At 42.2% G+C, this 14,730-nt stretch overlaps 3 protein-coding genes across 4 annotated transcripts; 2 read left to right on the top strand and 1 right to left on the bottom strand.

Moving 5' to 3' along the window:
• Positions 1 to 1,989: 1,989 nt before the first annotated feature.
• Positions 1,990 to 14,507, bottom strand: Leash (leash). Its single transcript, XM_002053402.4, has 4 exons — positions 14,091 to 14,507; positions 4,675 to 5,206; positions 2,716 to 3,554; positions 1,990 to 2,653 (listed from the first exon to the last, which is right to left on the bottom strand). Exons 1-4 carry the CDS (start codon positions 14,203 to 14,205, stop codon positions 2,595 to 2,597), a joined length of 1,545 nt encoding a protein of 514 aa, XP_002053438.1. The 5' UTR covers positions 14,206 to 14,507; the 3' UTR covers positions 1,990 to 2,594.
• Positions 5,541 to 9,666, top strand: LOC6630660 (tetratricopeptide repeat protein 14 homolog). The gene is made up of 7 exons (XM_002053403.4): positions 5,541 to 5,695; positions 5,836 to 6,374; positions 6,444 to 6,655; positions 6,713 to 6,931; positions 7,153 to 7,673; positions 7,733 to 8,036; positions 8,408 to 9,666. Exons 2-7 carry the CDS (start codon positions 5,892 to 5,894, stop codon positions 9,498 to 9,500), a joined length of 2,832 nt encoding a protein of 943 aa, XP_002053439.1. The 5' UTR covers positions 5,541 to 5,695; positions 5,836 to 5,891; the 3' UTR covers positions 9,501 to 9,666.
• Ak3 (Adenylate kinase 3) lies at positions 10,665 to 12,795 on the top strand. 2 transcript variants are annotated; one of them, XM_015171947.3, is made up of 2 exons: positions 10,665 to 10,968; positions 11,755 to 12,795. In XM_015171947.3, exon 2 carries the CDS (start codon positions 11,787 to 11,789, stop codon positions 12,438 to 12,440), a length of 654 nt encoding a protein of 217 aa, XP_015027433.1. In that variant the 5' UTR covers positions 10,665 to 10,968; positions 11,755 to 11,786; the 3' UTR covers positions 12,441 to 12,795. The 2 variants fall into 2 exon arrangements, with proteins under 2 accessions (XP_015027433.1, XP_070062831.1); XM_070206730.1 differs by having other exon boundaries at positions 10,728 to 10,744.
• Positions 14,508 to 14,730: the final 223 nt, after the last annotated feature.

Raw genomic sequence — 14,730 nt, 5'->3', positions numbered from 1 at the left:
GAAAAATAACATCTATAGTTAGGCAGAAATAACAATTCATGAATAGGTTGTTCAGAGTTTTACCGGCTTACTGTTCAGCCAAATAGACATAAGTTGCATTTTTATTTTAATGTGCGTGTTGCTAATCTTGCATCTGTTGGTCACACATGGCGTATACTCAACATCAGCTAGTGGCACGTTTGTAATGCCAAAATCAAATCATTAAATTGGTCAAATGTGGCATTAGCCACAAATCCAACTGTTTCTTACCATAAATGTTTGGCATGGAGCGACAAGGATTAAGACATTAAAGAGCTAGGCAGTTGGACAGCTGGGTTGCTGGGGGAGCCCCTAGCCGCAAAGGGGCCAGTTCACGTGCGTCAAGGGTCGCCCCTTAACACCTGTATAATTTGACATAAATACCAGAGCCAAGAGCTCGATCGTTTGTCGCGCGTGTTGTTGGTCCCTGAATAAGAGGCATTACACTTCCGTTAAATGTTGCTATTATTTAACAATTTTGTTTATGTATGCTGCCCATGCAGACACCCGCTTCTGCTGTAGCTCAGCACCCTCGACTCCCTGCGCAAACATACCCTATATGAAATATAATTTATGGTTACTAAGACTATGCCAAAAGTGTAGGGGAAAGGGAGAGAAAACTAAATTGTCGTCATTTCGTCGCCGTTGTTCCTCGAAACAAAAAGTGGGAAAACAATTACAGCTGACTTAACACTTCCGTTGCTTGTTGAAGAAAACCGCACACGTTTATCCTACACTCTGGCGCCGGGATAGGGAGAGCTGGGCGTGAATGCACTGCTCCTTCAAGCACTTGAAATTGTAATTTAACACGTACACGTAACAATACACCGTTTGTATTTCAGGTAACTACTTGCGTAGGTGGTCAGTTTTCAGCCGGGCGACCCACACGACAAAACGCCCCACCGACTTGTTGACCCGTTTGCGATGGGGCACAAAAAGATTACAAATTTTGATTTGGAGCTTGCTGTGCACCAAGAAATTTTATAAAAATTAAATGTTAGCCGGATAACTCGACCGGGCTATACAAATAAAAATTGCGCCAGGTATATAAGTTATTATCAAGTCCACCATCCGTGTCAAATGAACAAAAAGGTTGAAGTTTAAAGCGGATTCAGATTAGGGCCTGTTGTCGTTATAAATGTTGCATGGCAAAAACTTAGCTAGAGTCCTCGTTGGATAAGTTGCCTTAGTGTGTCAGTCGTGCAGGCAACAAATCACCGAGAATGCCAGCTCGGATTCCAGGCTAGATGCTGTCAAGTCGTAGCTGAAAGCCATTGTAGACGGAACTCTTTAAGAAAATATTATTCCCAATAATTTTGTAACTATATAATACTATACGACTGGAATCTCCATATTCCTCAGCTCAAAAAAAAAAACATCAGAGCTTAAAGAGCCATAATTAGAATTCATGTATGTAAACATTTTATTGGCGCCATTGCGTTCGTAAATCAAATGTCAAAAAAATACAGCAATAAAAATATTCCAAAAATATTCGCTGAATAATTAATAAAGCACCTTAGCGAAATAATTTATGTTTTGATTTGGTTTGTGCAACTTACATAGGACAAGTATCGATCGATAAATTGGTTTTGGATATCGATTATCGATCAGTGGACATTTCATTTCGAAAGCATTTCGAATTTGTTCACTTTAGCTGTGCGTATTCGAGTAAAATATTATAAATATAATTATTTAAATGTGGTGCAAAAAATAAATAACAAATATTTGCTGAAAATGGGCGAGTGAATGGACGATAACAAACATTGACTCATCGATAAGAGTGAATTGTTAAATATTAAAGAAAATGGGGAATTTAAAAAAAAAGGTTTCTTTTTTTCAAATCAATAAAACGCACACACAGTTCGCTGTCATAAATAATATGGGATTCATAATTAACAGTTTTTTTAAAGCTGTCTCAACATTTTTTGGGAAAAAATATTGCAAGATATTTTATGCAAAAAATAATTAAAATTTGTGCTTTACAGTATAATATTATACAAAAATAAATTAAATTCTTTATGATTCTTCAAACAAATTGAGTTGACGATATTTGAGTAAATTTCGTTTAACTAATTTAAAATATTCGCTTAAAATGGTTTAAATCTAGTCACGATTTATTTAAGCCAACAAGCTAACTATTCGGTAGTTATTGAACGTCTGTAGCTACCACGCCTTTTAAAAAGGTGCGAACACAAAATTGGCGTTAGTATAAACGAGTCTAATCAGCCATACAAAGGCAAGGTTTTTGCTGTTGCATTTAGGCAAAATTACATTCGGATATCTTAGGGGCTAATGCGAAACTTATCAATAAGTAATTGATCAAAACTTTTTTACACATATATTTAATGCGCATTGTGTGTTTGTTTTTGTGTGAAAATTTGATGGCATTGTTCGTTTCGTTACGATTTGCTCATTCGAGATACGTTTTGTAACATTTGATTGAGATACACAACTCCAGAATATAGTTAATAGTTATGCTTGTTAGCACTCTAAAGTAAACCTGAAGCGTTTCTGGGCAAAGCTTAGGTATAACTGGGCGGCAATGAACTACATAGGGGCGTGGCAATGATTGCATCTCACTTGGGCGACTCCGGCGGTGCATTGGCGCTGCCAAAGAGCTCCTCGTAGGAGGGAGCTGCAATAGATTAAAAAGTTTGAAATAAAATCCTAAACAAAAACTTTTTGGAAAAAACTTACGCAAAGCCTGCGCGCCGCCGTTTTGCCGTGACTGCAGGTAAGATCCGGACGCTGCTGAGGTGGATGGCAATTGGCTATAGCCGCCGCCAGCTTGCGGCTGTGGTCCACCTGACGTCGCTGGCGGAGGCGTCAGAGCGAGCAGCGTGTACTGCGGCGATTCGGGCAATGGATACGGTGGTAAATGTGGCGGTGGATAGGACTGCACCATCAGTGGGCTAGATGAGTAAGGCATGTAGGGCACATTCGAGCTGCTGCGCAGGCTAGCACGAGCCGAGGGGCTGCCGAACTGTGAAGATTGCGAGCCAGATGTGTAGGACAACTCGACGCCACCAACTGCTGGACTCAGCGTTGAATCCGATGTGGTTGAGTTCAGGGAACTGCATTCGCTGTATACCGATGAATGCGAAGGCGAGCCAATGGAAGAATCTAGCGTTGGATACACAGACAAAGCAGCAGTCGGCTCAAAGGGATTGCCTGGTGTGACGGCAGCGTCGTCCGGACCTGGTGGCCCGTCGTCGGGACGCGGTGGCAGCGATGGACGCACGCAACCCAATCTGGCAGACACATCCTGTGAATACACCTTGAAAGGCAAGTTAAGCACCAAATTCTTAAAGAAGCCGCGCAGCACAGCCTCAACACGCAGCTCATAGGCTATGGTTATGACGCCACTGTACTGCTCATCCGTAGGCTGTGCCGTGTCCGGCATGAGCAGCTCATGGGCAAAGCTGCGCTCACTTTTCTTGGCGACTGCGCCCGTCTCCTTGTTGGCAATCGCGATGCACTCGACCTTTTGCACGCGCAACGGCACATGGCTGTAGTAGGTGACGTACTGCAAAATGCTGGAGTAGAGGATTCACATCTCGTTATTAGCATGGAGAGAGTAGCGGATTATGTACTGTAAATGATTGAGTGTTGTGTCTCGGGCTGTCCTAGGCCAGTTCGCGTCTCTAGGCAAATCGTGCCAGATCCCCTTGTCACAAAACGATTTCTCATCTATTTTCTCTCAAGCTTTTGGATGTTTCTAGTCTTCTCCTAATTCCGGCGGAGGCTTATAACTCCTGTCCCAAACCCAAGGTGTGGAAGGTTGGTTGCCCAAAGTGCCCGCGAGATTTGACAATTAAGCTTAGATAGCCACCTCTCCTCTACGATAGTCCTGCTTTCAGATGTGAATGGAAACAGACTTTCGGTCGTGTTGACGCACTCATCCGCCATATCGCTGCTTTCCTCTGGTTCAGCTTCCTCTGCTCAGCTTGGTTTTATTCACTTTATTTATACACTTTATTTCACTTGGTTACGAATATGTTTGCTTTCTGTATTGTGCGCTAATAGAAATCTGTCTGGCTGTCGGTCACACCCAGCATACAGATCAGATTAGATGCCTTCAAGATGGCATAGATATTCGCTCGACTAAACTTTGATATTTCTATTTGACCCTGTTCCATCTACCGTTCTCGAGCCGTCCATGAAGGAGGAAACCTCCTTCCAGCCGAGGTTGATTTTCAGTTTCCCACCAGGGAAAGCAAATTTGTATGTTTGTGTCAGCATCGCGACGCTGGGTTCAGTGTCTATCATCCCGACTTAAACAATCTTTTTCAAATTATTTGTAAACTTTTTTCCCATTTGTTTAAAATGGTTAAAACAGAGTTAACTGATTTGGTGCAAATATATGAAAAGGGCAGACAAAAGAGTTTCCGACGCCATAAAGTAAATACCTACCCCTAGATATTATCAAAGCTAGAACATACAACTTTTTATTTCCCGCAGACCAGCGCGAATATTCCAATATTAAATACCTCCCCACATACCCCACAAAATTGAGCATACGCCTTTTTAAGAAAAAACCACTGAACCCAGAAAAATTCATATTGGGATCGGACTAACGAGAATCCATTTCCCATAATTGTGTATATATGTATGTATAGCATATTCAACTGGAAGTTAACTAAAACAAACACTTACTTGAAGCGCAGCTTCTCCACATTCGTCGTGCTGTTGTTCATGACGGTAACACAAATGCGCAACGGTTCACCTCGCACAGCGAAGTCCTCGGGCAGCAGAGCCAACATGGTAATGGGTCGCGTACCAAACAGGCTAATTGTCTTGGTGATTTGCTTCTCCAGCGGAGTGGGATTGCTGCGATATGTCGATGGCAGGGGCATATTCTTTACCACCGAAAATGGTATGGTGTGGCGTTCGTCGAAGGTCCAGGGTCTTTGTATGAGTACACGCATCTTGTACTTAATGCTGCCATAGCTGCCCCGGAAACTCGAAGGCAGCTGACGGCCCAGTGCCACATTGAAGTTAAAAGTGTGCTCGCCGGGCGACAGTTCCAGGCCGCGCGGTTCGAATTCGGGAAGCGGTGTTTCGCTATGCTCGTAAATCTCTTTGCTGGTGTAAAAGAGGCTGCGCGTGTACTCATTGTTGTTGGAATTTTTGCGCAAGATTTCCATCCATTTGCATTTGCCTTTGCCAGTTACCTGAATTTTTATTGCTGTAGGGAAAATAAAAATTAATTTACTAACCGTTTTTTTTTAATTTAAATAGTTTCAAAAGCGCCATCTAGCGTGTTAGTTGGAAACTAGCTAACAGACAGTGTTGCCAACTACTGACAATGCACTCGGCCTCATGGTTCGCGTCTTGACTTAATTCACACAAAACAAAGTGCTCTGCTACTAACAGTAATAAATTTGTACTATTAACATAATATTTAGTATGTAGTTTTACATATTTAAAATTTAAAATTGTATATTTAATGTTGCTTATTCAATGTAACAATTGGCAGTGCCTTTCGTTATAGAATTTCAATTTCTGCAACTGTAATCGCATAGGCGTAGCTGCCCACAAAATATCGATAACCTTCTGTATGTGTCTTTCAAAATACCAGAGTTGCCACGTGTTTGCTGAACAGAAAACACGATTTTCTTAGGGCATTGGAAAAATTATATGAAGGCATTTAATTTTATTAACCGAGTTTAAGCAGGCAAGTTACTGTAAAAAATCAATCAAACAACTTGTTCAGTCACTTTGCTGCAACACAGGCAAAGGCATTTTATTCAGCTATGGGCGAGCCGCAAACATTGTCATGTGTTTCTCTTTTTCTTTCTTCTTTTCGAAGTTCAGGACGCCAGCCAGTGAAAATTGTAATGGAGTAGAAATTGCAACAGTCCGCTGCGAATATGAATGCCAATTATATATCACGCGCACTCTGCTACCATGGCCAGCCATTGCAGAAAATCTGGGACGATGAGCGCGGCATTGAGGACTTGCGGCGCTTAAACCTGACGCAGCCCAACTACAGTGTGTACCAGGAGCGGCAGAAGTATTTTACATTTCAGGAGCGTGCCAAACGCTTGAAGATTCATCAGTTTCTGGCACGTAAAGCATTGGATTTGTACGACCGGCAGTTGGTGGGCAATGTGATGGAGGAATCATGGCTAACACAAATGAGCAACTGCATCGCACAACAACCACCGCTTGAGTTTTATTTAAATGTTAAGGACAAACGCAAGGCCTGGGCATATCGCATAGGTGCACTTAAGCAGGGCGACATTGTGTTTGCCTCTGTGCAAAAGGTAATGGCCAATGCGAACCGTATTATGGTCAAGCCCTTGTGCACAGGAGAACCATTGCACTTCTATCTGGCCGATATGCCCATTAAGGTTGGTATACAATATGCCGGTCCCTTCTACAACTTAATAATTCATTTAACATTATATATATATTTTCAGGCCATCATTATGCAGGACCATTGGGGTCCACTACCGCTGGACAAACAGGGCAATCCCCGTGCATTTGCAACAAATGATTTCCTACGCTGTGAGGTGTGCAACGTATCTGCGGATGTGGAGCGCATGACTTTGGGCATGTTGGGTCTGTACAATAAAACGCCAGATCTGCAACTGGGCCTATGCGATCTCTCAGCACTCCCCAATTACTATCGGTATGTGAATTGTTCACGAGCAAAATAGTCTTTCCATTATATCAAATGTGCGCTTAGTCAAATACATAATCAGGAGCCATCGAGTGCACCACATTATGAGGATCAGTTGAATGCAGCGCTGGAATTTGAGAATCCCAACTATGATGTACTATTCCAACTCAATGGACTGCAGCCCAACGAGAATCTGACATTGATGAGCAATATCAAAGTGGGCTTTCCCGAGGCTGAATATGCTCTCGAGCTGCGCCAGAAACAGGCCTCACAATGGGCATTCCGGTAAGTGTTATAATTTCAAATCACGGCTGCTCGCAAAGTGCGCTGGTAAGCAAGGCTATATGGACACTACTTTAGATGGTTCACTGATAATGCGAGCAGCAGCGACCAGCCGTGAGTTGAAGCATTTTAGTAGCGAAACATGCATCAAAATATGTATGTATAATTGTCCATATATCCATTGCAAACACCCACACACGTACGCAAAATATTTCTAAAATCAGCTCCGTAGCTGATGGCATTGAGCACTTTAAGAATGGCCAACAAGTTGAGGCCTTTCAGTGCCTAAACAAGGCCCTAAACATTGATCCGCGCAATGTCGAGGGTTTGGTGGCGCGCGGGGCGCTATACGCGAATCGGGGCAGTTTCTTGAAGGGTCTGAAAGACTTTGAAAAGGCGCTAATGTTGAATAAGTACCATGTGAATGCGCGTAAATATATGGGCGAAACCCTGGTGGCACTTGGACGCAGCTATGAGGAGGAGAATCGCATTCCGGATGCAATCAAGGCGTACAGCGATTGCCTGAACCTATTGCCACAGCATGAACAGGCACGCATCTCGCTGGATGCACTGCAGCAACAAAGATCAGCTGCACTTGGCACCAGTTCCAATCTCAGGCCCATACAGCATGGCGCCGAGCTGCTTAATTTGCACAACGCTACTGGCGCTGCCATCACCATTGGCTCCTCGGACGATTCCAGCTCATCAAGTGCCAGTGACAACGACAATGACAGCGAGGAGCAGCGTAAGTGTCAGCCTACGGCATGACTGAATTTACCACAACCAACCTATTGTACATTTTAGCCGGCAAATCGCACTCCAGGGACGTTCATTTGCCCATAGAGCGGAACAAGCACGCCGTAAGCGACGCCCTATCAGCCAATGAGTTCAAGCTGGACGATGATGAGACCATGAGCAGTGTTCGTCGGCTGTTGCGCGAGGCCAGCAAGCACAAGAAATCCAAAAAGCGGGGAAAAAAGAAGAAGGACAAGGATCGCAAGGACCTCAAGAAATCCAAATCAAAGTCGGCGGATGAAGTTGATGCAATGACAACCACAGAGGATGCACTGGAAATGCTCAAGAAAATTGACTATGCGGAGGCGTTCAGGTAACTGCGTGTATCTTATGTTAAGCGGGTCAAAACCTTGATCATAAAAAGCTGACTGGCAAATTTGTTACTGCTACCATCATGTATTGTATTTTGGATTTCTGCGTCGTTCATTAACCTGAACGTCTTCCCTCATTGGATATATGCAGATATATATAATTTTTGAGCCAGTCACAGCTAGTTTACCTAACACTGCAATTTTCTTAGTTATGATCTGGGCCCATTGACCCGCTTTAAGTGCCCGCAATCAAATTGATTTTATCCTTGCGCTCATCCATGCATGAAGTATTAGTCGGAATAATAAGTATGCTGAGTTGCTTGTCTTTTTTGTGCACATTTTACACGTTTCTTTTTTGCTAAAACCTTTGCAGGCTCATGAGCAGCAGCAGCAGCGATGCCCAGCTAAAGGCCCAGCTGCAAAACTATTTTAAGAGTAGGGAACGCTCGGAAACACCCCCGCCGCCGCCGCCACCGCCTGCATCCAACACAATGCGAAAGCATCCATCGGCAGTTGATTACAGTTTAATGATGGGACCAAGCACTTCGAAATATGCCGCCGCTGCGGCAAATGTGGATGATGAGCAGCCGCCGCCGGCGCCCAAGTTTCACATTCATCAGCATCAGCAACTGCAGCAACTGCAGCAACTGGAGCAACAACAGCAGAAGCTCTCATTTCAAATTAAGAAGCGTCCGCTGCAAATGGATAAATTTGGATTGCTGCGCTTGGCCACGCCACTCAGCTCGCATTCGCATAGTCGCAGCCGCAGTCGCTCGCCTAGACGACGCAGTCGAAGCCGTTCCCGCGACAGACGCTCTTTGCGACGGCGCGGTGGGAGCTCGCGTTCTCGCAGCAGGAGCAGGAGTCGCTCGCGTTACTCAAGATCTAGAAGACGACGCACACCTAGCCGTAGCCATAGTCGTAGAAGCAGTCGCAGTCGTAGTTACTCGCCTTCACGTTATGGAGGAGGGAGATCACGCTTTAGAGGGGGGCGTGGATATAAGCAACGGTTTGGAAATCGTCGAACCCGCTCACGTTCCTTCGGCCGAGCACGTCGCACGCCGTCGCCGTTTGTGCCTCGACGCACACCCTCGCCTTTTGTACCCCGACGCACACCCTCGCCGTTTGTACCCCGACGGACGCCCTCGCCAGCCACTCGCTATCGACGCACTCGCTCACGTTCACGCAGCATTAGTCCTGGGCGTTATCATTCGAAGCGATTCACGCCGCGCGGACGAGGACGCGGTCGTGGACGGTTTCAGAATCGTTGGAACTTTGACAGCCGCCATAATGGCAGGCGTTCGGGTCCCGAACGGAGTGTTAGCCCGCCTGGTGATGGACCCACCATCGAAGAGGTGGACGAAATGATCAAAGAGGCACAAAAGGAGCGCAAGCAAGGCATCATTGAGAGCGACAAGGATATACTTAAAAAGAAAACAACAAACGCCCCCAGTGACAGCGGTTAGAATTTAAGTATAGGCACATACAGCGTTAAGTTCCCCTTATACGTAGTTCTATGTATACTTGATAAACACTCAAAATGTAATTAATATCTGATAGACCCCATTAACACAAACATGGACACCAAAATAAAGATGCTTACGAAGCAATTTGCATGGTCTGCATGCATTACAGATAATGAAATCTTTTTTCCTGATCTTCAATAAATGTAAAAAAAAAAAAAAAAAATTTCTGAAAATTCATGAGAATGTATATCTTACGCCAGATATAAAAACAAAACATTATTGTTTGCAACTCTGAACGGGTTTCAAGTTATAATCTTTATATCAGCAAAGGTAAGCAACATTATATAAACTATAAAAACATTTAAAATTTAAGTTTTTTTTTTAATGTACAGCCAACTAAGTTTTTTATAAAGCAAATAATAAAATAAGATATTTTTCAGAATGCATACAGTACTGGACGTTCGGAAATGAAAATTGCCAGAATTTAGACTAGTCCAGAAATTTAAAACTGAATTTTAAATGCCATATAATTAAAAAATTTTTTGGTTATTTTTGTTTTCGATTAGGGTAATTAAATTTCGTTTAAATTGTACGCTCAATTCATTGAAATCCTTCAAATAATCGATCATTTTGGTATCGAACGCACAAGTATTATCGATAAAGTTGCAATGGTTCTAAACTTCATATGGCAACTTGCCAATGGCAAACATGTTTACAAATTCGTAAAACATTTCGCATGTAATTATAAACAACACCCATATATACCCCTTTAAGCATTTGTTTTCAGGGTATATCCCAGAATCGCTACCGATATCAACAGTTGATACAGTTTGTTGTTTTCATAGCCAGTTGCTTCCGTACTAACAGATTTACAGATGTATGAATTTCTATTTATTTGAGAAATGCGTGCTTCGTTCCTCTCACGAATAATTACAACGACAACAAACAAATCGAGATTGCGCAAACCGGCTATTCACAATAGTGGACGCTCTCTTACGCACCCATACACACAGCGCCCACACAAAAGAACGCTCTTTAAAGAGCGCGAGAGTGCTTACATATGTATTGGTGCGCCGCAGTTGGCGCTGAAAATCGTACGAGCAGCGGGCATAAAAAGTCTGGACGCTAAACGAAGTTCAAACTGAGTCCGAGATAAAGCGTGTTACCCCCGTCCGCATTCAGTTGATATTTGCCTGCCGGCAGCAGCAGAAGCAGCTTTTGGAGCCCACATCAGGGGGGAATATGTGCGTCTGATTGTGTGCCTATGTTTCTGCGTGCGTGTGTGTGTGTGTGTCTGTACATATATATTTGTTCGCGCACAAGACTTTGATTTAGAATAATAAACGCGACAAGTTATTGTAATTAGTACGTGAGCTTAAATTATAATCGAATAAACACGCGTAACAGGTAGCGAAATATTTATATTTAGCGAACATTATATCACAATAAATATAAAAAGAATAATTGGGTAAGTAAGATACGGCAGCATCGTTCTTTTGGCACTACAAATTTACATAATGCATAATGCAGCGCACATTCGAACATTCAATACGAAACAACGGGAGCAGTAAACTACGCAATGCAAGAAAATTGCGAATGCCAATGAAAAGTGCAGAGCAAAACAACACGCGGCGACATTGGCTTTTGTTTGGACTTTGAACGATAAGAGCGCACCCACCACAACAACAGCTAAACACAACAACAGCAATAACTACACAAAGACAAAGAACTTGAAAAAAGCCATGCTTGTCGTTGTTGTTGTTGCTGTTGTTGTTGTTGTTGGCTGCGCTACATAGTTGTTGCCGTGTTGAGCTTATGTCCATTCAAAGGCCATGTGTGAATGAAAAATAAAGATTACCACGTTTACGATTTATAATCGCTTGCTAGATAAAAATAGTTAAGCGTTATCTCAAAACGAAAAGTATATTAAATATTGGAGGCAGGCAATTTAGCAAAACAATTAACATGAAATATAAACGAAAAACTTATACAAAAATATTTTTCTAATGTATCACTGCCGCCGACTCAGACAACTGGTTACTCAGAATTTTGAAACACTTTTACGTTTTGGAAAGGCAGTTTCAGCTAGCTTAAAGCATTTGTTGACTTTCTTTGTATATATCGGTTATAACTATATTCTCAATAATTGCCTTAGCAACAGAAAAGAAAATAATTTGAGACTGTGTTAGCATGTTATCAAAATAGACAAATAATCACAAAACTAAACTCATATTTCTTTTCATATCTCTTGCAGCGCAAATTCAACAATAATACCATATAATCATAATGTATACGAAAATCTTTCGTGCTGTGATAATCGGAGCTCCTGGCTCAGGAAAAGGCACCATATCGGATCGCATTGTCAAGACTTTTGGCTTTCTGCACATCTCCTCGGGCGACATTCTCCGCCAAAATATTATCAACAACACGGATTTGGGCAAAAAGGCACAACGCTATATTGCCTCCGGCCAACTGGTGCCCGATGAGATAGTGACTAAGACAATGCTGGCCCGTATCACGGAGGTTGGCAACAAGTCCTACATTCTGGACGGCTTTCCGCGCAACAGTGCCCAAGCGGACATTCTGTCGGCGCGTGAGCAAATCGATGCTGTTATCAATTTAGACATTCCACATGATGTAATCATCGAGCGTGTAAAGCATCGCTGGATACACGCACCATCCGGACGTGTCTACAATATTGGCTTCAATGATCCCCAGGTGGCCGGCAAGGATGATGTAACGGGCGAACAGCTGACCCAACGCGAGGATGACAAACCGGAGGTGGTCTCCAAACGTTTGCAGCTCTACGATGAGCTAATGGGTCCAGTTTTGGCCTGGTATGCGAAACGTGGTCTGGTTACCAGTTTCAAAGGTCGCGAAACCAAAGAAATTTGGCCTCGTGTCGAGCGCTTTCTTAAGGACAAAGTCAACAAGGGTTAAGAGGGTGATATTATGGCAAACAGAGAAAAACAGTTCAATTATGTGCACAAATTTTTCTTTCTTATAAATAGGCAGCTGTTGCTAACGAGGAGTAAGATGTGTTCAATTAAGGCCTAACATATTATATATTAGATATATATTGTGCGCATTGGGGTGGGGCTAATAGGGGGTTTTACGGTTCATTGTAACTAATTAAATATAATTGCGAAGCCTTATAAGCTAACTACAAACGAATCAAAAGAGTAAAATGTGTCCAAATGTGTATTTGTCTTTTGCCATACATGTGTATACACTGATAATGTGCTACAACCATCAGAAACATTCCCCTAATAAAAATGTTTTGTTTTGATATGAATATTATATATAAATATATGTATATACATATATGTACTTGTATAAACTCTTCCAAGTAGGTGCTCTGATAATAAATCGTTTTTTTTTATGTGTTATATTACCTATTGATAACGTACTTGCTGAATTTAATATGGAGCCATAAGAGATATGACGAAAACCATATTAAAGCTACGTAACACAAAACACTTTAGCTATGGCTTCCCATATGCAGCAAACTCATATGCGCCGCTTGTTCGTGTGTAGGGCACAACAGCTGTGTAGAGTGGCGCTCACGAAGTTCTCTCTCTCTCTCTCTCTCTCTCTCGTTTAGTCAAATAGAATTAATGAGATAATGAAGTTTAGTAAACAGAAGGACGCCACATTGTTCTCTCTTTCATTCTCTTTCTGAAGGCGTTTTAACTCACAGAAACTACGATATGCAGGTGTTTGTTTTGATTTTGAAACTTTGTAAGTGTAAGCAAAGGAATGCAGTGTAGTAACTGATGAAAATAAATACGAGATTTATGCTTATCTAATAACCGGCTGTTTTTCTCAGATGTAGTATAAAGCAGCTACTAAATATTGTGCATTGATAATAAACCTATTTATTTTAATATAATTTACGACTTATATGAATTGTAACAATAGCTCATTTTAATATTTATTGTTGTAGATCGCGTGTTAAAAAGAATAATGGTCGAGTATTTCCAATTATTAAAATCTTCTCTATTGACATTGTCAATTGACATTAATAGCGAGAGCGATGCAGTACGTGTTCACTTTTTTCTAGCCAGTACTGTATTGAGAAAGCAAAGCTCTCTTTGTGCTTCAGCCAATATTACGGCATTTTTAGTACATACACACGCACGCACAGAGGGAGTACGCGTACTCGCACACCACACCTGCACCCTGCTCGCCGCTATCTAAATGAACCCGCGCGTAGTATTTCCTGAATCGAATGACCCCACAAAAAAAAAGAAGAGCAATTACCGAATGCAAGCAATTTAGCACTTATCGATGAACAACACCAAATTTAAAGAATGCAGAATGGGAATCTCGCACAAACCAAGAGAAGCTAAACGCAACAAAATGGCTACGGCTGCAGAGCTTTGTTTATACTGTTGTTGTTGTTGTTGTTAAACATCTTCTTTGTTTATGCCAATGCGGCCATAACGAAACCACGATGACAATGGGTACAACAAAATCAGAAAACTCCACTAGTGACCGCAAATTGTGGTCTGGCAGGGCCTGACTCACTCATGATGCAAGCTCCGGTTGTGAAATAACAAATAATAACAAGAATAATTACAAATTTACCTCTTATTTTGGTACGCTTGTTGAGATTCATCCAAATCTCGCCGCGTATAACCTGCCCGGCATAGAAAATGCGTTCTGGATTGTCCAGTCGAATGCATAGTCGTTCGCTTTCCATGCTGCTGCTCTCATTAAATACTCATCCAAAAATAACATATAAAACGCCACATTTGAGCGGCCGCTTTTTGGTATCACTGTGCAGAAATACAACTACAACTTTGCACACTTTCATTCAGCCAGAGCATGAATTGAGCCTTACACTTTAACTGATAATATGTAGCGGGATGTTAATTACAATTGCGCGCACTCAGGTCTTTTTAAATAAGATTAACTACGGCCAATATTTTTAATAATTCATGAAAAGTAACTAGAAACGTTGTTGCTTTTGTTTTAGCTTGCCACACGATAACGATAGGCGATAACTTTTACAAATCAGCTGGCGCTAAACATAAGGCGGCGTTGCCACCTGGCTTGCAGTTGACGCGCTTAAAGTTTACATTTAAAAATGCGATAAGCAGCAAATTATTCAGAAGAAACATTTTATTGCTATATTTTGAACAATACCAAATAAAAACGATCAATTGGTTGCAGGGCTGTATTTTTGTAAGCAGGTTCTTCCCCGATTATGCGACAAAAAGAAGCC

This window comes from Drosophila virilis, chromosome 2 (genome assembly GCF_030788295.1).
Source record: "Drosophila virilis strain 15010-1051.87 chromosome 2, Dvir_AGI_RSII-ME, whole genome shotgun sequence".
NCBI lineage: Eukaryota > Metazoa > Arthropoda > Insecta > Diptera > Drosophilidae > Drosophila > Drosophila virilis.
Note: the sequence above shows the minus strand (reverse complement) of the source record. Positions and strands in the feature narration are given on the sequence as shown.

Excerpts from the sequence above, each read along its gene's own strand:
- LOC6630660 (XM_002053403.4), top strand. The coding sequence starts at position 5,892 with ATGAATGCCAATTATATATCACGCGCACTCTGCTACCATGGCCAGCCA. Across the intron at positions 6,656-6,712 it reads GCACTCCCCAATTACTATCG|TCAAATACATAATCAGGAGC; the intron begins GTATGTGAATTG and ends ATGTGCGCTTAG. Across the intron at positions 6,932-7,152 it reads GCCTCACAATGGGCATTCCG|CTCCGTAGCTGATGGCATTG; the intron begins GTAAGTGTTATA and ends TTCTAAAATCAG.
- Ak3 (XM_015171947.3), top strand. The coding sequence starts at position 11,787 with ATGTATACGAAAATCTTTCGTGCTGTGATAATCGGAGCTCCTGGCTCA.
- Leash (XM_002053402.4), bottom strand. The coding sequence starts at position 14,205 with ATGGAAAGCGAACGACTATGCATTCGACTGGACAATCCAGAACGCATT. Across the intron at positions 3,555-4,674 it reads GTGGAGAAGCTGCGCTTCAA|CATTTTGCAGTACGTCACCT; the intron begins GTAAGTGTTTGT and ends CCTCTACTCCAG. Across the intron at positions 2,654-2,715 it reads CGGCGGCGCGCAGGCTTTGC|CTCCCTCCTACGAGGAGCTC; the intron begins GTAAGTTTTTTC and ends AATCTATTGCAG.